Source organism: Erinaceus europaeus, chromosome 12 (assembly GCF_950295315.1).
Source record: "Erinaceus europaeus chromosome 12, mEriEur2.1, whole genome shotgun sequence".
NCBI lineage: Eukaryota > Metazoa > Chordata > Mammalia > Eulipotyphla > Erinaceidae > Erinaceus > Erinaceus europaeus.
The window spans coordinates 12,537,837-12,565,767 of record NC_080173.1 but is presented as its reverse complement, the minus strand read 5'-3'; the positions used below and the strand labels follow the sequence as shown (position 1 = coordinate 12,565,767).

Here is a 27,931-nt window from a genome sequence, read left to right as displayed (position 1 = left end):
CAACAAAAGGGAAAATAAATAAATAAATAAATATAGAAAGAAAAAAAAAAGAACTGGAGACTCCCAGCTTTGAAGTATCCAGGCAAAGCTATGCAGAAGTAAGCCGGTACTTACCTGAGGAACACAAATGGGAGCTTAAGGGACAGTGAAAACATCCAAATAGAACTCGTTTAGGGGTGGGTGGTGGTGCACCATGTTGAGCGCACACATTATAGTGCAAAAAGGACCTGGTTCAAGCCCCCGGTCCCCATCTGTTGTAGGGAAGCTTCATGAATGGTGAAGCAATCTGATGGTGTCTGTCGTCCTCTCCATTTCTGTTTTAAAAAAACAAGAAAACGTACTATTCTTGTAGTGCATATTCACTGAGCACCTAACTAGGTGCAGGCAGGGTAGCCAGTACTGTGGACTGATTAAGAAACAAGTCCTTGTCCCTAGGGAGACCCCGTTTTCCTGGCAGAGACAGACTAGCAACGATTAAATACGGGGGGGCAGGGTGCAGGGTGGTGGCTCACCCAGTAGAGTGCACATGTCGCTATGAAAAAGAGGACCTGGGGGGGTCGGGCGGTGGCGCAGCGGGTTAAGCGCACGTAGCGCAAAGCGCAAGGACCGGCATAAGGATCCCGATTCGGGCCCCCGGCTCCCCACCTGCAGGGGAGTCGCTTCACAGGAGGTGGAGCAGGCCTGCAGGTGTCTGTCTTTCTCCCTCTCTGTCTTCCCCTCCTCTCTCTGTCCTATCCAACAACGAACAATATCAACAATGGTAATAATAATGACCACAACAAGGCTACAACAACAGGGGCAACAAGGGGGAAAAATGGCCTCCAGGAGCAGGCACCGAGCCCAGCAATAACCCTAGAGGAAAAGAAAAAAAAAAAAGAGGACCTGATTCAAGCCCCCAGCCCCACCTGGAGAAGGAAGCTTCAGGAGCGGTGGAGCAGTGCTATAAGTGTCTCCTTCTGCGTCTTTCTTCCCCTCTCTAGCATCTCTTTCTCTCATTCTCTATCAGAAAATAAAAATAAATGGCCACCGAGTGATAACCCTGGAATGGGGGGGTGGGTGGGAAAAGTTACAAAGAGGATTATTAGCTCAGGATTCGGTGACCTAGGCCAGATAGGAGGAGGAGGGAGGTGCCAGTGGGTGACGAATGTCAGAAGGATGTTTCGAGCAAAAGAAACAATATGAATTTAGAAACAGTAGGTTTGCTTCCAAGGACTCAAAATACCTTTGTGGTATGTGAGTGGGGTAGGAGAAGAACTGGACAGGGAGAAAAAGAGGATGACACAAGGCGTAGGAAGTCTACCAGCATGGGATCATCTCCAGGACAGGCACAGGCACAGCACGGCACAGGTGGCAGACACCTGGAGGGCTGGCTCCCTAAGGGCCTGGTGCTCTCCTGGCCTCTGGCACTGGGACAGAAGGTCTTTCTTCCTTCTCCCTCCCTGACTGGTTAGACAGAAAGCTGCACGCAAAACTCAACCCCAACTGCCAGCCTGATCCCTCTCCTGGGCAGCATACAGCTGACTGTTCCCACCAGGGCAACAACTCGGCAGGTAACAGTGGTAAATAAAGACAGAGTTTAGGACAGGAACAGAGAAAAGTGAGAGTGGTGAGGACTATCAGAGTAAATAGAGGACACTCAGGTAAACAGAAATCAGGCCAGGGAGAAATCATAATGGTTATATAAAAAGAGTTTCATGCCTGAGTTTCAGGTTCAATCCCTAGCATCACCATAAACTACAACAAAGCAGTGCTCTGCTAAGAAAAAAAGGGGGGGGGGAGTCAGGCGGCAGCGCAGCAGGTTAAGTGCATGTGGCACGAAGCTCAAGGGCTGGCAAAAGGATCCCAGTTGGAGGCCCCGGCTCCCCACCTGCAGGGGAGTCGCTTCACAAGTGGTGAAGCAAGTCTGCAGGTGTCTCTCTCTCCCTCTGTCTTCCCCTCTTCTCTCCATTTCTCTCTGTCCTATCCAACAAGAGCGACATCAATAACAACAATAATAACTACAACAATAAAACAAGGGCAACAAAAGGGAATAAATAAATATTTAAGAAAATAATAATGTTCCACCCTGTGCTGTATTCACTTGACTTTGGAGAAGAGGTCTCGAATCTGCTTGGAAGAGCCACGTCCACACTATGAAGTGTAGATGATGAACTTCCACAGGGACTTTAGCTGTCACGCACAGACAACTATCATGGATGCCAAAATAAAGGACAGACACGGGCCTAACACATTACCTCATTGTAAGCTTCTTCGTTTCCACAGATGCCAACTGGCCGACTTGCTCCCAGCCTCCCCGTCTAACTTATGGTGTGCAGCATGCACTGTTCTTCTAGAGTCTGAATCTAATGTTCAGGCTTGCACTGCAGGCCCAGCACTGAACTTGCCCCAGCCTTTCTCTTTTTTAAATTTTTTATTAATTAATTTTTATCTCTTTATTATTGCATAGAGACAGAGAAATTGAAAGGAGAGAGGGAGATAGACACCTGCAGCTCTGCTTCACCACTCGTGAAGCTGTCCCCCTGCAGGTGGGGACCAGGGGCTTGAGCCTGGGTCCTTGCGCACTGTGATGTGAGAGCTTAACCAGCTGCGCCACCACCTGGCCCCTTAATTTATTTATTAGAGGCAGAGAAACTGAGAAGGCAAGGAGGAGACAGAGAGAGAGGCAGACATCCGCAGCCCTGCCTCACCACTCGAGAAGCTTTCCCCCTGCAGGTGGGGTCAGGGGCTTGAACCTGGGTCCTGTGTACTGTAATGTGTGCATTTCCTCCTGGCCCCTCTTCTCCTTTGTTCTCTCCGTTCTTGCTGGTAAAACAGGAGCCCTTGGTGTCTTGCAAATAGATCTTTAGCTTCCCTGTCTCTCTTCATTGCCCCCTTTCTTAGCTGTAAAAATCTTTTAAGGCTGAATATAATTGTAATGAATTTCCTGAATAAAGCCTTGACATCTGCCCACTCTCCCCTCTTGCTCTAACTAGAAGTTATCATCTCTAAGTTGTTTTTTTTTTTTTTTTTAAGATTTATTTACTAGTTAATGAGAGAGAGAGAAAGAGGGAAAGAGAATCTGAGCATCACTCTGACACATGGGTGGCCAGGGACTGAACTCAGGATTTCATGGCTGAGAATCAAACATATGTATATTTTTTGTTTGTAGGGCAGGGATGTAGCATGATGGCTATATAAAGTAACATACAAAAAAAGACTTTCTTCCCTGAGACTCTAAAGTCCCAGGTTCAATTCCTTATACAATTATAAACCAGAGCTAAGCAGTGCTCTGGAAGGAAGGAAGGAAGGAAGGAAGGAAGGGTCTTATTTGCGTAACCATCACAGTATCTCCCAAACACTATCTTGTATTGCATTTTATTTAATGATGTATACATTTTTCTCTATTAGGTTATAAAATCCTGATAGCAAGGATATAAGAACCTGAGACTTGAATGGTTTAAAAGAAAAGTGTGTGTGTGTGTATGTGTGTGTGTGTGTGTGTGTGTGTGTGTGTGTGTGTGTGTCAGGGTAAAATCCACAAAGCAATACCAATTGTTTCATGATGCTTCCAGGAAAAGGCAAAGCAGTGAGTATTGGAACTAATCTACCCCTGTGAAGAAGCACAAACGCATGAAACCAGTAACTCAGCAGATTGGACAGACTGTCCGGCAGATAAATCCCTCAAAGGAAAAGGGACAGATGACCAAATCTACACAGGAAGATTCCCCTCCCTTTTTTTTTTTTTCCTTCCTCCCTCCCTCCCTCCCTTCCTTCCTTCCTTCCTTCCCAGAGCACTGCTCTGCTCATGGTCCCAGGAAACAGAACCTGGGACATCACAGCCTTGAGCAAAAAATTATTTTATCTATTATGCTATCTCCCCAGCCCAGCAAAAATCCACTTTTAATCCAGCTATGAGCAGATGAGAGGATTCTAACATTTTAATGGTATTGTAACATCTAGCAATTAATGGAATTGTACCATCAACCACTTTGGAACCAAAATGTCAGGATTTTCTATTCTCTCACTTTCATCTCTAACTGTGCTAACAAGCAACACAACACAGAAGCAACAAGAAAAACACTTAAAAATCACTTTCCTATTTTCTTTTTTAAAGATTTTATTTATGAGAAAGATCACAAAAGAAAGAACCAAACTACAACAATAATAACTACAATAAAAAAAAAAAAAGGGCTGACATAGTGGGGGTTGTATTGTTAAATGGGAATCTGGGGAATGTTATGCATGTACAAACTATTGTATTTACTGTTGAATGTAAAACATTAATTCCCCAATAAATAAATAAATTATTTAAAAAAAAAGAAAAAAAGAAAGAGAGAAAAGGGGGGAAGGGGGGGTAGACAGCATAATGGTTATGCAAAAGAAACTCTCATGCCTGAGGCTCCAAAGTCCCAGGTTCAATCCCCCCCTGCACGGCCATAAGCCAGAGCTGAGCAGTGCTCTGGTAAAACAAAAAAAAAAAGGGCAACAAAAGGGAATAAATATATATATATATATAAAAGATAAAAAATTTATAAAGAAAGAACAAGACATCACTCTGGTACATGTACTGCCAGGGATTGAACTCGGGACCTCATGCTCCAGAGTCCAATGCTTTATCCACTGCTCCACCTCCTGGACCACCCTATTTTCATGGATTGAGATGAAACAAAATTTCAACTGAAATATACAAGTGCTTCCATTCAATTCAGTTCATCACTCCATTCTTTCTCTCTCTCTCTTTTTATTTTACCAGAGGGGTGAGCCTCAGGCTTCTGGTGAGAATGGGGTTTGAACCTGAAGCCATTCTGCCTCAGAGGCTATGTGCAGAGCCACTGTTCATCACTCCATTCTAAAGGTTTGAAAGCATAAGACCTAAGGAACCAAATAAACTGAGAGTCGCGCTTTAAGTCAACCAGATCTCAGGAAACCCAAGAAGTTGTATCAAGAAGAAACAAGTCCATCCTTGAGTGTAAGGAATACTTACACTCAAGGATGAAAGCCAGTGAGCACAGGCTAGCTCTGAATTGTGAAACTGTGGATAGGATGAGCCAAGGATTACTCAGGCCCAAAGTAAATAAGAGCTGTGTCAGAGAATGCCACACCTTTGACCTGTGGAAGGGATCAAAAGCTCAGAGGGATACAAGAGCTTCACCTCAGCTAGAGAAGGTTATTATTTTTTGTTGTTTTAATGTTTGCCCTACTAGGGGCTGGCTTTAAATCAAAACTATCTTTCATTCCTTTTAAGAATATCACACTAATTATCCTATACATGGTTTATTTGTAGATGTAGAAAACCATTATGAAAGTTTTGGGGGGGGGGAAATGGCAAAATCATCCTCAACCACACTGCAGTTAGCCATTTCATAAAATTCTGCGAGTACTTTTTACAGATATAATCATGTCAGATAGCTAAACTGTATTACAAAACTTTTTTTTCCTTTTCCATTTTTTTTTAAAACTAGAAAACTGTTCAACTCTTACTTATGGTGGTGCTGGGGACTGAATCTGGACACTACAGTCTTTTTTTAAAAATAATTTTATTTTAATTTTTTCAGTTTTGAGTAATGAAGTCAATATTCAGTCATGGTGTTGTCAAAATCCTATAGTGATAGGGTGAATTTTCCTGAACTGCAGTTGATTATGCAAACTTTTCTTGGTTGATACTTTCTTTTTTTAATTTTTTAATTTTAATTATTTATTGGATAGAGACAGCCAGATATCAAGGGAGGGGGATGGAGAAGAAGAGCACTGCGGCACCACTCGTGAAGCTTTCCCCCTGCAGGTGGAGACCGGGACTTGAACCTGGGTCCTTGCGCATTGTAACATGTGCACTCAACCAGGTGTGCCACCACCCAGCCCCTGGACACTACAGTCTTAGGAACTAAAGCCCTTTTTTAAAAAAAAAAAAATTGTATTTATTTTAATGAGAGAGAGATACAGAGAAAAAGAAACAGACCAGAGCACTGCTCAGTTCTGGCTTATGGTGATGCTGGGGGTTGAACCTGAGACCTAAGAGCCTCAGGCATTAAAGCCTTTTTGATTAACCATTATGCTGGCTTCCTAACCCTCCAAAACTGTTGATACTGTCCTCTAAAAACTTCACGGGGTGGGGGGGCGGGGCCGGGTGGTAGCAACGAGTTAAGCGCACATGGGGAAGAACACAGGACCAGCGTAAGGATCCCAGTTAAAGCCCCCAGCTCCCCAACTGCGGGGGTGGGGGGGGGGTGGCTGTCACTTCACAAGCCGTAATGCAGGTCTGCAGGTGTCTATCTCTTTCTCCCCGTCTTCCCCTCCTCTCTCCATTTCTTTTTATCCTAACAACGACATCAATAACAACAATAACAACAATGGTAAACAAACAAACAAAAAAAGGCCTCCAGGAGCAGTGAATTCATCTGAGCCCCAGCGACAACTCTGAAGGCAAAAAAAAAAAAAAAAAAAAAAAAAAGCAGGGGTCCAGCGGTAGCTCAACGGGTTAAGCTCACATGGTGCATAGTGCAAAGACTGTCATAACAATCCCAGTTCCCCACCTGCAGGGAGGTAGCTTCACAGGCATTGTTGTTGGATAGGGCAGACAAAAATGGAAAGAGGAGGGGAAGAGGGGGAGAGAAAGACACTTGTAGACCTGCTTCACCGCTCCTGAAGCTCTCCCCTTGTAAGTGGGGACTGGGGGCTTGAACCTGGGTCCTTGCACACTGTAATGTGTGTGTGCTTAACCAGGTAAGCCACCCCTTGGCCCCATGATTCCAGTTATTACCTGTATAAATAATGTTCTAGTTCTTTCTCTGTTAATATTTTTATTTTAAAAAATATTTTATTTACTTATTTTAAAATTTATTTCTTTATTGGGGAATTAATGTTTTACATTCAACACTAAATACAATAGTTTGTACATCCATAACATTCCCCAGTTTCCCATTTAACAATACAACCCCCACTATGTCATCTATCATCCTTCATGGACCTGTATTCTCCCCACCCACCCACCCCAGAGTCTTTTAATTTGGTGTGATATGCCAATTACATTTCAGGTTCTATTTGTGTTTTTGTTTCTGATCTTGTTTTTCAGCTTCTGTCTGAGAGTGAGATCATCCCATATCCATCCTTCTGTTTCTGACTTATTTCACTTAACATGAATTTTTCAAGGTCCATCCAAGATCGGCTGAAAACGGTGAAGTCACCATTTTTTACAGCTGAGTAGTATTCCATTGTGTATATAGACCACAACTTGCTCAGCCACTCATCTGTTGTTGGACACCTGGGTTGCTTCCAGGTTTTGGCTATTACAAATTGTGCTGCCAAGAACATATGTGTACACAGATCTTTTTGGATGGATGTGTTGGGTTCCTTAGGATATATCCCCAGGAGAGGAATTGGAGGGTCATAGGGTAGGTCCATTTCTAGCCTTCTGAGAGTTCTCCAGACTGTTCTCCACAGAGGTTGGACCAATTGACATTCCCACCAGCAGTGCAGGAGGGTTCCTTTGACCCCACAACCACTCCAGCATTTGCTGCTGTTACCTTTTCTGATGTATGACATTCTCACAGGAGTGAAGTGGTATCTCATTGTTTTTATTTGCATTTCTCTGACAATCAGAGACTAGGAGCATTTTTTCCTGTGTTTCCCGGCCTTTTGGATCTCTTCTGTGGTGAATATTCTGTCCCGAGTCCTCCCCCCATTTTTGGATGGGGTTATTTGTTGTCTTGTTGTTGAGTTTGGCAAGCTCTTTATATATGTTGGTTATTAAACTCTTATCTGATGTACGGCATGTAAAGATCTTCTCCCATTCTGTGAGGGGTCTCTTGGTTTGGGTAGTGGTTTCTTTTGCTGTGAAGAAGCTTTTTAATTTGATGTAGTCCCATAGGTTTATACTTGCATTAGTCTTCTTTGTAATTAGATTCGTTTCATTGAAGATGTCTTTAAAATTTATGCAGAAAAGAGTTCTGCCAATATTTTCCTCTAAGTATCTGATAGTTTCTGGTGTAACATCCAAGTCCTTAATCCACTTGGAATTTACTTTTGTATTTGGTGAAATACAGTGATTCAATTTCATTCTTCTGCATATTTCAACCCATTGTTTCCAACACCATTTGTTGAAGAGACTCTGCTTTCCCCATTTAATAGTCTGGGCCCCTTTGTCAAAGATTAGATGTCCATAGGTGTGGGGCCTCATTTCTGGGCTCTCAATTCTATTCCACTGGTCAGTGTGTCTATTCACGGTCCAGTACTAAGCAGTTTTGATGACAATGGCCCTATAATACAGTTTGAGATCTGGGAGTGTGATGCCTCCAGTTCTGTTCTTTTTTCTCAAGATTGTTTTGGCAATTCTAGGTCTTTTCTGGTTCCAGATAAACATTTGTAGCATTTGTTCTATTCTCCTAAAAAATGTGGTTGGGATCCTGATGGGGATAGCATTAAATCTGTAGATGGCTCTGGGTAGTATATTCATTTTGATGATGTTAAGTCTTCCAGCCCATGAACATGGAATATCTTTCCACTTCTTTGTGTCTTTTTTAATTTCCTTGAGTAGTGACTCATAATTTTCAGTATACAAGTCTTTCACTTCTTTGGTTAGGTTTACTCCTAGATATTTTATTGGTTTTGTTGCTATAGTAAAAGGAACTGATTTCTGGATTTCAATTTCTTCTAACTTAGTGTTTGCATAGAGGAATGCCACTGACTTTTGAATGTTAATTTTGTAGCCTGACACCTTACTGTATTGCCAGATGATTTCCAAAAGCTTCTTGCTGGATTCCTTAGGTTTTTCTGTGTATACTATTATGTCATCTGCAAATAAGGAAAGTTTGACTTCTTCTCTTCCAATCTGTATCCCTTTAATTCCTTGTTCCTGCCTGATTGCTATGGCAAGAACTTCCAACACTATGTTGAATAGTAATGGTGATAGTGGGCAGCCTGTCTAGTACCTGATCTGAGTGGAAATGCTTCGAGTTTTTCACCATTGAGTATGATGTTGGCTGTAGGTCTGCTATATATAGACTCCACTATCTTCAGGAATTTTCCATCTATTCCCATTTTTTGTAGTGCTTTGATCATAAAGGGATGTTGGATTTTGTCAAAGGCTTTCTCTGCATCTATTGATATGACCATGTGGTTTTTGGTCTTGCTTTTGTTGATGTGGTGGATCACATTGATTGATTTACATATATTAAACCAACCTTGCATGCCTGGGATAAACCCCACTTGGTCATGATGAACAATCTTTTTGATATACTGCTGTATCCGGTTGGCTAGAATTTTGTTTAATATTTTCGCATCTATGTTCATCAGAGATATTGGCCTGTAGTTTTCTTTTTTGGTTGTGTCCTGTCTGCTTTTGGTATCAGAGTGATGTTGGCTTCATAGAAGCTGGCAGGGAGTATTCCAGTGTCTTCAATCTTCTGGAAGACTTTTAAAAGTAGAGGTATTAGTTCTTCTTTGAAGGTTTTGTAGAATTCATTTGTAAAACCATCTGGTCCAGGACTTTTATTTTTGGGGAGATTTTTGATAGCTGTTTCAATTTCATTAGCTGTGAAAAATATTTTTATTTATTTTAATGAGAAAGAGTAGATACAGGAGGAAAGATACCAATAGAGAGGAAGAGACAGAACATTGCTTCTTCTTCTTCTAGCGTTTGCCCTTCTTCCGTAGCCAGTCAATAGCGTCAGGTTGAGCCTGATGTAAAGTTTCGAGACCTCCTTTGAATCTGGAGAGGTGGCAGTCAATGACTATGTAGGTCATAGTCTGTCTGTAGCCGCAGGGGCAATTCGGGTCGTCTCTGGCTCCCCAGCGATGGAACATAGCGGTGCACCGGCCATGGCCTGTTCGATAGCGATTGAGGAGGGCCCAATCATAACGTGCTAGGTCAAAGCCGGGTTGACGCTTGCAGGGGTCTGTGATGAGGTGTTTGTTCTTTACCTCAGCTGACTGCCAACTCTGTTTCCAAGAGACTGGAACAGAGAAGTTCAGTGTAGGCATAGGGGACCAGACTGGGTGACGAGACGTCAAGCGTTGGACAGGGTGGGCGAAGATATCCGCGTATATTGGCAGGTCCGGTCGAGCGTAGACGTGGGAAATGAACTTAGATGATGCCGCATCCCGACGAATATCTGGCGGGGCGATGTTGCTAAGGACTGGCAGCCATGGAACCGGGGTGGAACAGATGGTTCCAGAAATGATCCTCATGGAGGAATGTAATTTGGAATCAACCAAGTGGACATGGGGGCTACGGAACCATCCTGGGGCACAGTATTCTGCAGTGGAATAGCATAATGCCAGAGATGATGATCGTAGTGTGGAAGCGCTCGCGCCCCATGAGGAGCTGGCCAGTCTTGCAATGATGTGATTCCTCGTGCCCACCTTTGCTGCAGTTTTTAAGAGATGTTCGTGAAATGACAGAGTGCGATCGAGAGTAACGCCAAGATAGACTGGCTGGGCTTTATGCCGGATTCTCGTATCGCCAAGCTGCACATTAAGCTCACGCGAGGCCGAGGCATGGTGTAGATGGAAAACAGATGATACCGTTTTTTGCAGTGCTAGGGATTAGTCGCCATTTTTTACAGTAATCAGATATCAGAGACATGTCTTTCGTGCGTGTTTCCTCAAGGATGTCGAACTTGGATGCCTGAGTTGCACAGCAGATGTCATCGGCGTAGATGAACTTCCTTGAAGAAGTTTCTGGGAGGTCATTGATGTAAATATTAAATAGCGTAGGAGCCAGAACAGAGCCCTGGGGGAGGCCACTTGAGACAGGTCTCCATCTGCTAGACTTGTCACCCAGATGCACCCGGAATCTTCTGTTTTGGAGAAGAAACGATATAGTGTTGGCCACCCATGGACATTGCTCAGTTCTGGCTTATGGTGGTGTGGGGAATTAAACCTGGGACCTCAGAGCCTCAGGCTTGAAAGGCTTTTGCATAACCTTTATGCTGTCTCCCCAACCCTCTATTAATATTTTTAAATATTAAAAAAATAAAATGAAAACTGGGTGGGGGTAGATAGCATAATGGTTAAGCAAAGACACTCCTGCCTAAGGCTCCAAGGCCCTGGGTTCAATCCCCCATACCATCATAAGCCAAAGCTGAGCAGTGCTCTGGGAAGAAAAAACAAAAAACAAACAAACAAAAAACCTCCCCACCTCTCTTTTTTTTTCTCCCAGAGCACTGCTCAGCTGGTTTATGGTGGTGTGGGGGATTGAGCCTGGGATCTCAGAGCCTCAGGCAGACAGTCTTTGCATAACCATTATGCTATCTAAACCCCAACCACCATTTCTAAAAACTCTCTCCCTCTCTGGGGAGAAAAAAAAAAAAAAATCAAGCTGGAGTAGTGAGTCTTTGGTGATGACTAATAATGTCAATAATAATAATAAATAAAAGGAGCAGGCTCTGATTTATGTTACATCTGGGTAAGTCTGATTTTCACCTATGCTAGAGAAGCAGGCTACCAAATACTTGGCAATTCTTAGTAGGAAAAGTGACATAGGGTGGGGTTAGATAGCATAATGGTTATGCAAGGAGACTTTCATGAGGCTCCAAAGTACCAGGTTCAGTCCCCTGTACCACAGTAAGCCAGAGCTGATCAGCGCTCTGGTTTAAAAAAAAGTGACACAACAAAACAATACAGTAATGTTTTTAACAAAATTAAAATTTTAGATATATAAACTATCACTTAAAATGTTTAAGTCGGGAGTCGGGCGGGTTAAGCGCAAGTGGCGCAAAGCACAAGGACCGGCATTAAGGATCCTGGTTCAACCCCGGCTCCCCACCTGCAGGGGAGTCGCTTCACAGGCGGTGAAGCAGGTCTGCAGGTGTCTATCTTTCTCTCCTCCTCTCTGTCTTCCCCTCCTCTCTCCATTTCTCTCTGTCCTATCCAACAACGACAACAACAATAATAACTACAACAATAAAACAAGGGCAACAAAAGGGAATAAATATTTTTAAAAAAATGTTTAAGTCATAAAACACCATGCCTCATTCCTAAACAACCTTTTTTCAATGGGAGTAGTTTTGTGAATAGACCGAAGTAATTCTTAAGAAATATAGATAGGGAGTGCAGCGGGTTAAGCGTACGTGGCACAAAGTGCAAGGACCAGCATAAGGATCCCGGTTCAACCCCCCCACCTGCAGAGGAGTCACTTCACAGGCAGTAAAGCACGTCTGCAGGTATCTATCTTTCTCTCCCCCTCTCTATCTTCCCCTCCTCTCTCTATTTCTTTCTGTCCTAACCAATAATGATATCAATAACAACAACTACAACAATAAAACAGCAAGGGCAACAAAAAGGAATAAATATTTTTTTAAATGTGGTTTCCCCAATAAAGAAATAAAATAAAAATTAAAAAAAAAGAAATATGGATCATCCCCCACCCCTAACACATTATAAGTCAATTTGTTAGGATTTATGGTGGTCATATGGTGTTTCAAACACTAATAGAGAACAATGAGTCAACTTAGGAATACTAAAAGCAAGCTGTGATATAAAGAATAAGAACAGGGAGAAAACATTCCAATAAGCTCTCATATGACAAGATGAAACTGCCAGAGGCAGGAGTATCTTCTTGTCTCCTAAATAAATTGAGCCACCAACAGGAAAAAGGTCATTTCACAAAGAATCCTATGAGATTTTAAGTTGCTAGACTCCTTTCCATCTTCTCTTCCTCATCGGTTCTTGAGAGCTTGTTTGGAGGTTCCAGCAGGGGAGCGCAGCTACTCGTATACCCCTCAACCAAAGACCGGTCCGTCTCTATTCGGGGAAGGCCGTCCTCTTCAACTGAGCGTGCAACTTCGGGAGAGATGCAGATGGAGCGGTGAGGGAGGAAGGGGACACCCGCCTAGCCAGCCAGATCAGCCGAATCAACCCTGGCGATCAATGGGGGGGTGACAGATGTCACAGCCAGATCGCCCTCACATTCTCATCGGTTCTTGATACTGTTATCAAATGCTATACACTGGCAAAGAAAAACATGGGTGAAAGTTGAGGGGCTTTATAGGGAAATAATAAAAGGTTGTCATTACTTGAGTTTAAAAAAAAAAAAGTAGTTACTGATATTATTTGTAATGCCTTGAGCACATGGCCTGTCCTTAGAGAAATGCCCATATGGTGGTCTGGGAGGTGGCACAGTGGATAGAACACTGGATTCTCAATCATAAGGTCCTGAGTTCAATCCCTGGCAGCACATGTACCAGAGTGATGTCTGGTTCTTTCTCTCTCTGCCTATCTTTCTCATAAATAAATAAATTCTTTTTAAAAAGAAAGGAAGGAAGAAAGAAAGAATGAGAGAAAGAGATAAATAAATAAATAAATGTGGGCAAGGGTAGATAGCATAATGGTTATGCAAACAGACTGTCATGCCTGAGACTAGACTCCGAAGTCCCAGGTTCAATCCCCTGTACCACACCGTAAACCAGAGCTGATCAGTACTCTAGTAAAAAGAAAAAAAAAAAAGAAATGCTTATATGAAAATTAAAACAACCATCATAGTAACTGACAAACAGAATCTACTATATTATTGTAAGACAGCAAACTTTTCTTCTACCTCCCACTCACCAATGGAAGTAAGCATGACTCATTTTACAAAGGCATTGTGGGGCAATGTAATTATTCCTTATAATGACTGCCCAAGCAGAGGTAAAAGTGCAACTAACAATCACAGGAGTTTCGGATCTGCTATGAATATTCATTGCTTATCTCAAAAGCAGGCTTCTCTTACAGATTTACAACATGTGTGGATATTGACCAAGAATGGACACACAGGCAAAGTCACTAAGAAGGCTGGGAAGTGGCCAGGCAGTGATGCAGGAAAGAATGACACAGGAAAGAATGGGAGACAATCTCCTAGACTAGCCATAACAGGCCATAGCTGCGATTTCAAAATACAGACGACGCATGGGGGTACACCCAGAGAAGCACACATATTACGAAGCACAAGAACCCGGGTTTGAGTCCCTGCTCCTGACAGCTGGGAGGACACTTCCCAAATACGATGCAGGTGAGCTGGTGTGTCTCTTTCTCTCCCTCGCTCTCTATCTCCCCCTCCTCTCTCAATTTCTATCTTAGTAAGAATTAGGGGAAAAAATACATTAAAAATACATAAGATGGGGTGGGAGTAGATAGCATAATGGTTATGCAAACAGACTGTCACGCCTGAGACTCCGAAGTCCCAGGTTCAATCCCCCACATCCCCACAAGGCAGAGCTGATCAGTACTCTGGTTTAAAAATATATATATACAGAAAATGCATTATGTGAGAAAAGCTCCTTTAGTATCAAGTATAGCTGGATTAAAAAGAAAAACTTAACCATCAAGCAAATAGTGCCCCATTTGGAAGACAATCCCTAGACCCACCAATTGTTTAAAGTAAAGAAGCAGACTGGCAAGAAAACTCCCCCAGGATGGAGCCCAATCCCCATCACACTAAAGGACGCGTCAGTGCCGTGATGTCCCTTTCCACCCAAAAAAGGTCAGTCTGGAGCAGTGAAGCCCCAGTGACAACAACAAAGTAACGAAGCTTAGTGTACCTAAGTACAGCCTTACTTTTACCACTCTTTTCATCTAGAATCTCTAATAAGAAAAATGACTGCAGCCGGGCAGTGGCGCACCTGGTTGAGAGCACATGTTACAATACGCAAGTAACTGGGCTCGAGACCCCGGTCCCCGCCTGCAAGGGGAAAGCAATGATACAGGTATCTCTCTCTCTCTCTGTATCTCCCCCTCCCCTCTCAATTTCTGGCAGTTCCTATCCAATAAATAAAGACAATAAAAAAAAAAAATTAAGTTGTCTTAAAAAAAAAAAAAAAAGACCTTTAAACAAAGACTTGACAGGAAAGCCTTACAGATGTGTGATGCTTAGGCTGCTGCCGCTTCTCTTCACCTAAAGTTCATGGCTCCTAAGACACACAGGAAGGAGACCCCACCTTTAGGCATCAGGGTGCTGAAAGTGGGAGGAAGTAAGTTCACCAGAGTATCTTGATTTTGTGCACTTACATGGGGTGCTATTTCCAGAGGAGAAGGTCCTTTCAGAGAATGTGCCCAAGGTGCATTTCTCTAAGTTGCTCACAGAGTTGTCCTGTTGCCCTGACCAATAAGTCAGTCTCTGGAGAGTGATCAAGTAAACACTAGTCAAAGCAGATGCATATGGACTGTGGGGAAGCCTTCTTTAGTATCTAACATAGCTGGATTAAAACAAAAAAACAAACAAACAAAAAACCTTAACTGTTAAGCCAATCTTGACTTCAATCAATTTTGATTGTAACAGCAGTTATGTCCTAAACTTAAATCTACCCTTGATATGGGCACTTAGCACTTAGCACCTGTGGACATGCTTAAAGGCCATAGTGAGCTCTGAATTTGTGCTCAGGAAATTAATTCTACTGAGTAAAAAGTAAACAAAGTCCAGGAATGTTTACTGATAATTTAACTCATTCAGCAATACTTTCAACAATTCCCATTAGGCACTAAGTTAAGACTCTAGAAATGTATTTACAATTTATTGCAGTTGGCAATAATAATAATAATTTAAGTATATGTTCATGGGGCCAAGAGATAGCTCATCTAGCAGAGTTTTGCCTTACCATGTGTTTGACCCTGGGTTTCAGTCTTGGTACCAGATGAGAACATCACAGCACCAATGGAAGCTCTGTGGGTAGTGGAACTGTAGTTATCTCTTCATCTCTCTATCTCACTCTCTCTTAAAAATAAAAAGAATAAAAATGGTGTTACCGGGAGTCAGGCGGTAGCACAGCGGGTTAAGCACACATGGCGCAAAGCTCAAGGACCGGTGTAAGGATTCTGGTTCGAGCCCCCGGCTCCCCACCTGCAGGGTAGTCCCTTCACAGGCGGTGAAGCAGCTCTGCAGGTGTCTGTCTTTCTCTCCCCCTCTGTCTTCCCCTCCTCTCTCCATTTCTCTCTGTCCTATCTAACAACAACATCAACAACAACAACAATAAAAAAAAAACAAGGGCAACGAAAGGAAAAATAAATAAATATTAAAAAAAATTAAAAGTGGTGTTACCACAAATGTGTAAGGCCACCGTGCATATCTACTTTAACAATATTATTATCATTATCATACCAAAGCACTGCTCAGCTTATGGCTTATGGTGGGGCTAGGGATCGAACCTGGGGACTTTCAGGCCTCAGGCATTAAGTTTCTCTCCCTCTCTCTGCCTCCAGGGTTATTGCTGGGGCTCAGTGCTTGCACTATGAATCCACTGCTCCCGGAGGCCATTTTTTCCCATTTTGTTGTCGTTATTGTTGCCACTGATGTTGTTGGATACGACAGAGAGAAATGGAGACAGGAGGGGAAGACAGAGAGGGAGAGAGAAAGATAGACACCTGCAGACCTGCTTCACTACTTGTGAAGCGACTCCCCTGCAGGTGGGGAGCCAGGGGCTCAAACCGGGATCCTTATGCCAGTCCTTGCACTTTGTGCCACATGTGCTTAATCTGCTGTGCTACCACCCGAACCCCCCTTTTTAACAACCATTACACTATCTCCCCAACCCTCATGATAATTTATATAATGTGTAAACTAAAAAATTTGCTTCAAATTAATTATCTATAGTAGCATTGCAACATTATCCTTGTTCTTAATTTTTCATGTGCATTTATTTGTTAATGAGAAAATGAGGGAGAGAGAGACAGAACCCAGTTCAAACCTGGGGTTTTATGCTTGTGAGTGTTCTACAGACTGTACCACCCCCTAGGCATCTTATTATCCTTGTTTTAAAATAACCAGGATTCGGGTCAAGCGGTGGTGCACCTGGTTAGGTGCTCACGTTACAGTGTGTAAGGACCCGGTTCAAGCCCCTGGTCCCCACCTGCAGGGGGAAGGCTTCATGAGGGGTGAAGCAGGGCTGCAGGCGTCTCTCTGTCTCTATCTCTCCTCCCTTCTTGATTTCTTTCTCTAGCCAATAAATAAAATAAATATTTGGACAAAAATAAACAAGACTGAGCCAGCAAAATTGCTCACTTGGATCCGTGCTGCTTTGCCATGTGCACAGCCCAGGTTCAAGTCTAGCCCTCACCACATCAAAGGAAACTTTGGTGCTGTGGTCTCTTACACACACACACACACACACACACACACACTTTCTGCCTGTCTCTGTCACCAAAAAAAAAAAAAAGACAACTAGGAACAACTGGAAAAATAGCTCAATTACAAGCTTACTGGGTTGGCATGTCTGAGGTCCCAGGTTCAGTCCCCAAGGATGTATGTACCAGAGTATGCTCTGGCTTCTTTCTCTCCTTGTCTCTGTCTCATGTGAAACTCTTTTTCCTATGTAATAAAATACTTTAAAAAAAAAATAGGGCTGGGGGATAGGTGGTGGCACACTTGGTTAAGTGCACATATTACAGTGTGCAAGGACCCAGGTTCAAGCCCCTGGTCCCCGCCTGTGGGGAAAAGCTCCACAAGCAGGTCCGCAGGTGTCTCTTTCTCTCCCCCTCTCTGTCTTCCCCTCCCATCTCAGTTTCTCCATCTCTAATACATGAATAAATAAACTATTTTTTTAAAGGTAGGGCTGGAGCACGTGGCGTAAAGACCGGCGTAAGGATCCGGGTTCGAGATTTAGCAGTAGATGAAATAATCCAAACATGATTTAATATCTTTGGTACTTTTTTTATTATCATTATTCACAGGGTCAAAATAACAAAACCAGAAATTTGGCCATTTCAAATGGCTTGGTGCTTTTTGTTTGTTTTCTGTTTTCTTTTTGTCATCACTTGGACTTCACTACTCTGAGCTAACTTTTCCAGATAAAGCAGACCAAGGGGAGGGGGTAGTAAGAGAGGGAGAGAAAGAGAGATAAAGACAGAGACATGCAGGCAGACCACAGTACTGAAGCTTACTTCTGTACTCTGAAGATATGGAGGCCTGGGTGGAACCTGAGTTGCACACAAGGCAAGGTCAGTTATTTTGCTGACCCCAAAACACTTTATGTTAATTTTAGTTTATTTTCATTGATTTTATTAGTGAAAAAGAGGATAGCGAAAACTACAGCATCACTCTGGCACATGTGATGCCAAGGATAGAACTCAGAACTTCATGCTACGGGGGAGTCAGGCGGGTTAAACACATGTGGCGCAAAGCACAAGGATCCTGGTTCGAGCCCCTTGGCTCCCCACCTGCAGGGGAGTCACTTCACAGACAGTGAAGCAGGTCTGCAGGTGTCTATCTTTCTCTCCGCCTCTGTCTTCCCCTCCTCTCTCCTATACAACAATGACAACTTCAATAACAACAACAATTACAATAATAAAAAGAACTTCATGCTACATGAACTGCATGTACAGTACTCTACCTATTACACCACCTCCCAGGATACCCAAAGCATATTCTTATTCTTCTTCTTATTATTATTACTAACCAGACCACTGCTGAACTCTGGCTTACAGTAGTGCTAAGGAGTGAACCTGGGATCTTTGGTGTCTTAGGCATTAAGGTTGTAGAAACTGACATGCTGGGCAGGGGTAGGTAGCATAATGGTTATGCAAAGAGACTCTCATGCCTGAGGCTTCAAAGTCCCAGGTTCAATTCCCCGCACCACCATAAACCAGAGTTGATCAATGCTCTGGTAAGAAAATTACAGTACGAAGGAACAGCATTATTATTTTTACAATGCTGCAGATATCTTTCTCCCTCATCCCTCCTGATTTCTCTCTATACAGTAAGACAAGTAAATATTTGTTTAAGACAAGTAAATATTTTTTTTTATTATCTTGATTAATTTATTTGGATAGAGACAGCCAGACATTGAGAGGGAAGGGGGTGATAGAGGGAGAGAGACCTGCAGCCCTTCTGAAGCTTTCCCCTTGCAGGTGGAGGCTGTGGCTCAAATCCAGGTCCTTGCGCACTGTAACATGTTCCTAACCCAACCCTAACCCTAACACAACCCTAACCCAACACAACCCTAACCCTAACATAACCCTAACCCTAACCCTAACATAACCCTAACCCTAAAATAACCCTAACCCTAACTCCTAACCCTAACATAACCCTAACCCTAACCCCAACATAACCCTAACCCCTAACCCCTAACCCTAACCCTAACCTGGTGGTGCTCAACCACCAGGTGCACCACCACCTGGCCCCGTAAAAATATATATATATATATTTCCCTCCAAGGTTTTCACTGGGGCTCAGTACTAGCACTATGAAACCACTCCTCCTGGTGGCCACTTTTTCCATTTTATTGGACATGGCAAAAATTGAGAGAGGAGGGGAGATGGAGAGGGAGAAAGACAGACACCTGCAGGCCTGTTTCACCACTTGTGAAGTGTCCTCACTGCAGGTGAGGAGCCGGGGGCTCAAACCCTGGTCCTCGTGCTTAGTACTACTTGTGCTTAACCAGGTGCACCACTGCCCGGCCCCAATAAATAAAATATTTTCTAAAAGGAATTGACAAGCTATCCCTCCCCAGCCCCTCAGAACAATTTTGAGGCTTTATTTAATAATGACAGTGACAGGAGGAGAGAAAGAATCACTCTGGTACATATGCTGCTGGAGACTGAACTCCTGACCTCATGCTTAAGAGTCCAATGCCTTAATCCACTACGCCACTTCCTGGACCGCTCAAGAAACTTTTTATAAATAATAATTAATACAGTACAAATCCAAAGTTAGCTAGACTTGTATATTTCAGAAAGCAATGTTCCAAATTTTCCCATTTTTGAATCTGTTCTTATAAAACTCGTGTCGGCAGGGAGACAGCACAGGAGTTATGCAATGCCGTCAGGCCTGAGGCTCGGAGCCGCAGGTGCAACCCCAGCATCTCCAGAAACCAAGGTTGAGCTGTGCCCTGGTTAAAAAATATATGATGAGAAGAATAAAACTCCTAAAATATACTAGACTTGTTCTGAATTAAGTTGAATTAAGTTTAGCCTCTGTAGGGCAGGGTAGACAGCATAATGGCTCTGCACAACACTTCATGCCTGAGGCACTGAGATCCCAGGCTTAATGCCCAGCTCTACCATAAACCAGAGCTGAGCAGTGCTCTGGTCCATGGGTCTCTCCATCTTGCTCACTAAAATAAAATAAATAGGGCTGGGGAAATAGTATAATGGTAGTGTAAAAAACTCTGGTCTCTTTCACTCTTTCTGTATCACTCTCATTAAAATAAAGATTAAAAAACTAAAAATCTACACTGTGATTTCATTAAAATAAATAAATTTAGCCTTTATCAAATGTTTGGAAACTGCACAGCAGGGGGGCATGTGGTTCTTATACTGGAGGAATACTAATACAAGGGACTAATACAATGGTGGCACTCCTGGTTGAGCGCACAAGTTGCAATGCTCAAGGACCCAGGATCAAGTCCCCAGGTCCCACCTGCAGGGGGAAAGCTTCACAAATAGTGAAGCAATGCTGCAGGTGTCTCTCTGTCTCTCTCCCTCCCCCTTCCCTCTCAGTTTCTGGCTATCTCTAGCCAATAAATAAAGATAATAAAATAAATTTTTAAAAAAGAATACTAATACTTGCACATTATCATATTAATAAGACCTGATCAAGTATATGGAACAAAGTAACAGAAAATTCTGATGTTACCATTTTGTTATTACGATTTTAATTAGAAAGATACAGACACACAGCACTGCTTAGCTCTGGCTTATGGTGATACTGGGAATTGAACCTGGGACTCTGAGTCCCAGGCATTAGTTTTTTTGAAGAATCATTATGTTTCTCCTCAGCCCTACCCTTTTCTTAAAAAGCCAAACCTGATCAGTGCTCTGGTAAATAAATACATTAAAATAATAAAATAAAAAGAGGTGAAGCAGTGCTGCAGGTTATCTTTTTCTCTCTCCCTTACCTCTCAATATCTCTTTCCTATCAAATAAAGAAGAAAAAAAAAAAAAAAGGAAAAAAGTGACCAAGCACCAGGCCCTAGTGATAACCCTAGTGTCAAGGAATAATATTTTTATTAGTGATTTAATAATGATTAACAAGATTGTAAGATAATAAGGATACAATTCCATACAGTTCCCACCACCAGAGTTCTGTGTCCTCTCTCCTCCACTGGAAGCTTCCCTATTATTTATCCCTGTCTGGGAGTATGGACCAAAATTCTTGATGGGGTGCAGAAGGTGGAAGGACTGGCTTCTGTAATTGCCTCTCTGCTGAACATAGGAAGAAATCATCTTGGGCAAAGGTAGATAGTATGATGGTTATGCAAAGTGACTCTCACTGACTCCAAAGTCTCAGGTTCAATACCCCCACGACACCATAAGCCAAAGCTGAACAGTGCTCTGGTAAAAAAATAAAATAAAAAGTCATCTTTTAATAAATAAGTGTTTATGAGCTGGGGAGCTAGCATAAGGTTATGCAAAAAGACTCTCATGCCTGAGGTATCAAAGGTCTCAGGCTCAATCTCCAGCACCACCATAATAAACCAGAGCTGAAAAGTACTCTGGTGAAAAATAAATAATAAATATATCTTTAAAAAGTTAATTATTGTGGTTCGGGAGGTGGCGCAGTGGATAAAGCACTGAACTCTCAAGCATGTCCTGAGTTCAATCCCCGGCAGCACATGTATCAGAGTGATGTCTGGTTCTTTCTCCTATCTTTCTCATGAATAAATAAATAAATTGTTTAATACAAAATGATAATTTTAAAATGATAATTTAAAAAAGTTAATTATTTAAATTTAAAAAGTTAATTATTGGGAGTCGGGCGGTAGCATAGCGGTTTAAGCGCATGTGGTGCAAAGCCCAAGGACCAGTTTAAGGATCCCAGTTCGAACCCCTGGCTCCCCACCTGCAGGGGAGCTGCTTTACAACCTGTGAAGCAGGTCTGCAGGTGTCTTTCTTTCCCCTGTCTTTCCCTCCTCTCTCCATTTCTCTCTGTCCTATCTAACAACGATGACATCCATAACAACAATAATAACTACAACAATAAAACAAGGGCAACAAAAGGGAATAAACTTTAAAAAAAAAAAAGGTTAATTATTGGGAGTCGGGCAGTAGCACAGCGGGTTAAGTACAGGTGGTGCAAAGCCCAAGGACAAGGTAAGGATTCCGGTTTGAACCCCTGGCTCCCCACCTGCAGGGGAGTTGCTTCACAAGCCGTGAAGCAGGTCTGCAGGTGTCTCTCTTTCTCTCCCCCTGTCTTCTCCTCTCTCCATTTCTCTCTGTCCTATCCAACAACAACAACTACAACAATAAAACAAGAGGGAATAAATAAATAAATATTGGGGGAAAAACGTTAATTATTTGGGACAAGGTGGTGGAGCACTTGGTTGAGCACACGTTACAATGTGCAAGGACCTGGTTTCAAGTCCCTGATCCCCACCTTCAGGGGGAAAGCTTTGCAAATGGTGAAGCAATGCTGCAGGTGTCTCTCTGTCTTTCTCCCTATCATCCCTTTCCCTCTCAATTTCTGGCTGTCTCTGTATAATAAGTAAATAAATAAATAAATGGTTAATTATTCCAGGTGGGGGTATAGCATAATGGTTATGCTAAGAAACTTTCATGCCTGAGGCTCTCAAGTGCCAGGTTCAATCTCCCACATCACCATAAGCAGTGCTCTGGTTAAAAAAAAAAAAAAGGTTCATGATTATGGTCTGGGAGGTGGCACAGTGGATATAGCATTGGACTTTCAAGCATCCCTGGCAGTACATGTACCAGAGTGATGTCTGGTCCTTTCTCTCTCCTATCTTTCTCATTAATGAATAAATTTAAAAAAAAATTAAAGAAGTTATTTAAAAAAAAACAAGATATCTATACCCAATGAGATCAATTCAATATATAAAGTCATACTTAGACTGGAGTAAAATCTGAAAGTTTATACATGCTGCAATGGAGAATGAAAAAAATGCAAGACAGCAGCCGAGGGGACAGCACAGTAATGGGCTGGACTGTCAAGCATGAGGTTCTGAGTCCGATCCTCAGCATCACAGAATGCTCCAGTGATGCACTGATTCTCTAATATATATATATATATGTGTATGTGTATGTGTATGTATATGTATGTGTGTATGTATATGTATGTATTGGCCAGGAGGTGGCGTACCTAATTAAACGCACAGATTACAGTGGACAAGGACCCAGGTTCAAGCCCCTGATCCCCACCTGCAGGGTACAAAGCTCCACAAGTGATGAAACAGGGCTGCAGGTGTCTGTCTCTTTCCCTCTCTACATCCCCCTTCCCTCTCAATTTCTCTGTTTCTATCCAATAGTAAATATTTTTTAAAAATAAAATCTTAAGGGGGTCGAGCGGTGGCGCAGTGGGTTAAGCGCATGTGGCGCAAAGCGCAGGGACCGGCGGCATAAGGATCCCGGTTCGAGCCCCCGGCTCCCCACCTGCAGGGGAGTCGCTTCACAGGCGGTGAAGCAGGTCTGCAGGTGTCTGTCTTTCTCTCCCCCTCTCTGTCTTCCCCTCCTCTCTCCATTTCTCTGTCCTATCCAACAATGACAGCAATAACAACAACAATAAACAATAATGGCAACAAATGGGAAAAATGGCCTCCAGGAGCAGTGGATTCGTAGTGCAGGCACCAAGCCCCCGCAATAACCCTGGAGGCAAAAAAAAAAAAAGAGAGAGAGAGAGAAAGAAAGAAAAAAAGAAAGAAGACAAACGTAAATACCCACAAATGGTAGGGTAATGAGAATTGAGATGCGAACACCTACGGCTTCCAATAACCCAGTGAGCTTTGGGTGTCTACTGCATTACTGTTATTATTGCTAAGTCACCCCAAAACCAAGTTCCAAGAAGCATCTGGAGGGCACAGGCTCACACTCTGACACTGCTGAGTGCTCACCTGTCAACTGCAAAATGACCAGAAAGTCTACGTTGGCCGACACAGCAGGAAAACAGAGGCTGCTGAGACCAACACTCCCAACCCAAGAAGGCTGCGGACTGGGCTCTCCACTCAAACACATCATCCGACCCACCGGAGCTGAAGGCCCAGTGAGCTGTGTGTGTGAGGTTTGCAAAATTTCCCAAGTGGGGGCCTGGGCCGCTGCTCGACCACACACCTTTCAACTGCTCGTTACTGTCTGAGGTTAAGACCATCACCCCCAAACCAATGGACTGCAGAGAGAGAGAGAGAGAGAGAGAGAGAGAGAGAGAAAGGAAGGGGGTGGAGGACCAACCAGCAAAAGCAAAAGCCACCGCATGGGAAGAGCCAGTTTAATTGAACGTGAGGCAGACAGTAGGCAGGAAAAAGTTGCCAGAGAATTCTAACCAAGCGCAACGACACCCACAGAGGACTCAGCCCACTTCCAGGCACCGACATGGAAAATCTGCCCCTGTTCGGGAGAGGGTTCCAACAGGTCTCAGCTCCGTGACAAGCCCGAGATCCTCCTCCTCCTCCTCCGTCTACTTCGGGGGGGGGGGGGGTTGTGCTTTATGGCGACGGGAGCTTCCAGCTCGTGCTCACTGTGGGGGGCTCCTCGGGCCCCAGTCCCAAGGCCCCGGCAGCCCGGGGTCCCCGCTCTGAGGGCCGCCTCCCTCCCGAGGGACCGACCGGGTGCTGCTGTGGGTGCGCTTGACAGGGAGGAGGAGGGAGGCTGGTGCTGCCCTCGCCAGCGGCGGCCCGGGAGGAGGTGTGATGGGTGGCGGGCTTCCCTCTGCCGCCACCGCCGCCGCCGCCGCCGCCGAGGGCACACACACACCGGGGAGCCCGACACTCAGGGCCCGGGAGGCGCGCGGGGCCCGGCTGGGCGGTGGGTCCAAGCGCCCGGGGTCTGGGCGCCACCCCGAGGCCTCCGCGCCACGACTCGCCAGGCCACGCCAGGCCGCCCGCGCACAGGCCCGGGGAGGCCCGACGGCGCGCCACGCGTCGTGAACGGGTGGCTCTCGGGCAGGCCCCGGGGACTCAGCCTCCTCGCGCCTCAGGCTGCCGATCGCCCCCGAGCGCCCGGGGTTACTATGCTTTTCGGGTCTGACGAACCCGTAGGCCTCGAAGGCCTGCGAGCAGATGCGTGCACTCCGCATCGCCAGCTCCCGCCTTCCCCACTCGGCGGCGGGGACCGACTTTCCCGCCCCGCTGCCCCACCAGAGGTTGGTGGCAGTGGGAGGCAGTTGGGACCGGCCCCAGCAGGTTGGAACCGGTCTGGGCCGGGCCGGAGGAGGAGGAAGGGGGGAGGGAGAGGCCGCCTCGCGCTCTCCCTGCGCGCGTGACTCACGCTGGCCGCTGACGTCAGGCGTGCGCGCGCGGCGGGGGGGGCTCTACGTACGTGTAGTGCTGCGGTTTCTCGGGCTGTGCCTGCAGCACCTGAGCGGTAGCGGCCGGGGGCGCCGAGGAAGCTGCGGAGCCGCCGGGCCCGGGGCCCTTCGACATGGTCCTGTCTTCCTGCCTCTTCGCCGCTCCCCTTTTATTATTCAGTCTGCGCGGTCCGCGCCGAGGACCCAGTGCGCCTGCGCCGCGCCACGAGAACGTGAAGACCCCCCGCACGGTAGCAAGGCTTGCTGGGAGTTGTGGTCCTCGATTCGGCCGGGATTTTACCGTCGTCAGAGCGTGGATGTCAAAGAAAAGGACCACAATACCCAGGGATCTTTGCGGATAGTGTCCCGGATGCGGAGCGTCCGCCATGGCTTCTGGGAATTGCAGTCCGGCTGGGGTTTTTTTTTGTTTGTTTGTTTGTTTTTGTTTTTCCCTCCTAACCGCGCTTTTCTAGTTTTGCTGAGGATATTTTCCTGGAAATTGGACCTTCTGGAGGAGCAGGTCCCAGAGCTAGGGGAACACTAAAGACTTCTGTGAAACAGCTCCGAGTGTAGTTGCCTCGCCTCCATACTTAGTCCTGCCGGCACGGTTCTGATGCCGACCCTCCCTCAGTAGGTATGGCCCCCTCTTAACTGAGCCTTCGTGCTGCCAGGCGCCCAACACCGTCGTCATGATTCTGAAGCCGAGCTGACCTGCTGCAAGGAAACCAGGTTCGGTGCTCTGTTCCCGCCTTTGCTGGGGAGCTACAATAAACCTGTTAACACCGAAACCTGGAACTCCAGCCACATCTTGGGTTCCCTCCTCAGCCGACACCAGGCCTCACCAGCTTTTCTTTTCCAGCTCAGTAGGAGCCAGGGGAGAATGTCATCCGCACCCAGAACACGCTCAGGTACAGATAGGCGGCCGGGGCGTGGAGCAGCATCACTTAGTGTCCCCAGGAACATAATCCACTCCCTCTCCTGGTTGGGATTTAAAGCCATTTGGGAAAATGTCACCCTTTCCCCACTCCCGCCATACCGAGAACATCGTAACTTTCCAGATTTCATAAAAATAAGACAGTTCTCCCATATCCTAGGCATTTGATTCAGGGAGTGTTTACAAAGCTCTTTATAGACATTTAAGGGCAGGGGTAGATAGCATAATGGTTATGCAAACGGGGTGTCATTTCCTGAAGCTACAAGGTCCCAGGTTCAGTCCCCTATACCACCACAAACCAGAAATGCTCTGGTATAAATAAATCTAGCTTGTTGTTGTTGTTTTTTTATCTTTTATTTATTTTAATCTTTATCGGTTGGATAGAGACAGTCAGAAATTGAGAGGTGAAAGAGAGGGAGAGAGACAGACACCTGCAGCACTGCTTCACCACTTGTGAAGCTTTCCCACTGCACGTGGGGACCAGGGGCTCGAACCTGGGTCCTTGCGCGTTGTAACATGTGTGCTCAACCAGGTGCGCCACCACCTGGCCCCTAGTAAATCTGTTTTTTTAAATATATGTTCTGGGCGGTATATGTGTTCCAGGCGGTAGCGCAGCAGGTTAAGCGCGCGCAAGGACCGGCCTAAGGATCCCGGTTCAAGCCCCTGGCTCCCCACCTGCAGGGGAGTCGCTTCACAGGCAGTGAAGCAGGTCTGCAGGTGTCTGTCTTTCTCTCCCCCTCTCTGTCTTCCCCTCCTCTCTCCATTTCTCTCTGTCCTGTCCAACAACGACAACAATAATAACTACAACAATAAAACAACAAAGGCAACAAAAGGGAAAATAAATATTTAAAAAAATTTTTTAAATATCAGGGGCCGGGTGGTGGCGGACCTGGTTAAGCGCATGTGTTATAGTGCGCAAGGACCCAGGTTCAAGCCCCGGGTCCCCACCTGCAGGGGAGAAGCTTTGTGAGTGGTGAAGCAGTGTTGCAGGTATCTCTCTATCTCTCTCCCTGTCTATCACCCCCTTCCCTCTCAATTTCTGGCTGTCTCTATCTCATAATAAATAAAGATAATAAAAAATATATTTTTTAAAAAATTAAAAAATATATATAAACATATGTTTATATGCCAGACCTCATGCATACAAACCCTAACCTCTTTGTGTTGAGCCACCCCCTTGTCAGTAAATCTATAGTTTTAATTTTTTTTTAAAATTTTTTTCACATCTTTATTTTATTTATTGGATAGAGACAGCTAGAAATCAAGAGGGAAAGAGATGATAGAGAGGGAAAGACAGAGAGACACCTGCAGCCCTGCTTCATCACTCGCAAAGCTTTCCCCTTGCAGGTGGGGACTGAGGGCTTGAACCTGGGTCCTTGTGCACTGTAGCATGTGCGCTCAACCAGGTGCGCCACCACCCGGCCCCCTAGTTTTAAATATTTATTGATACTTTATTTATTGCCTCCAGGGTTGTCGCTGGGGCTCGGTGCCGGCACTGTGAATCCTCAGCTCCTGGCGGCCGTTATTTATTGCATAGGACAGAGAGAAATTGAGAGGAGGGGAGAGCAAAAGACACCTGCAGACCTGCTTTGCCGCCTGTGAAGCACCTGACCTTCAGGTGGGGAGCCGGGGGCTCAAAGCCAGATCCTTGTGCGGGTCCTTGCGTCTACTACTGTGTGCCTTTAACCGGGTGCCCATAGCCTGGCCCCCTATTAAGTTAGCTAATTACTCTCTCAAGAAAGCATGTTACAGGGGAAGCTGTGTGGTGCATGTGTGACAAGGCACAAAGAACAGGGTTGAAGTTCCTAGTGGTGAAGCAGCACTGCAGGTGTTTCTTGTTCCTTCTCCCTCTTGGTCTCCCCTTTCTCTCTCAATCTCAACCAAAA

At 44.8% G+C, this 27,931-nt stretch overlaps 1 protein-coding gene across 4 annotated transcripts in view; it reads right to left on the bottom strand.

Moving 5' to 3' along the window:
- The window catches only part of UNK (unk zinc finger), a 46,647-nt gene extending 21,325 nt beyond the window's left edge, over positions 1 to 25,322 (bottom strand). For 2 of the 4 annotated variants that reach the window (XM_060202768.1, XM_060202769.1), the window contains exon 1: positions 25,144 to 25,286. In XM_060202768.1, coding sequence (XP_060058751.1) covers positions 25,144 to 25,247 — 104 coding nt within the window. In that variant the 5' untranslated portion in view covers positions 25,248 to 25,286. Of the gene's footprint in view, positions 1 to 25,092; positions 25,115 to 25,143 lie in introns of those variants that run through there. The other 2 variants (XM_007536726.3, XM_060202770.1) reach the window with 2 other exon arrangements.
- Between the last annotated feature and the right edge of the window lie 2,609 nt (positions 25,323 to 27,931).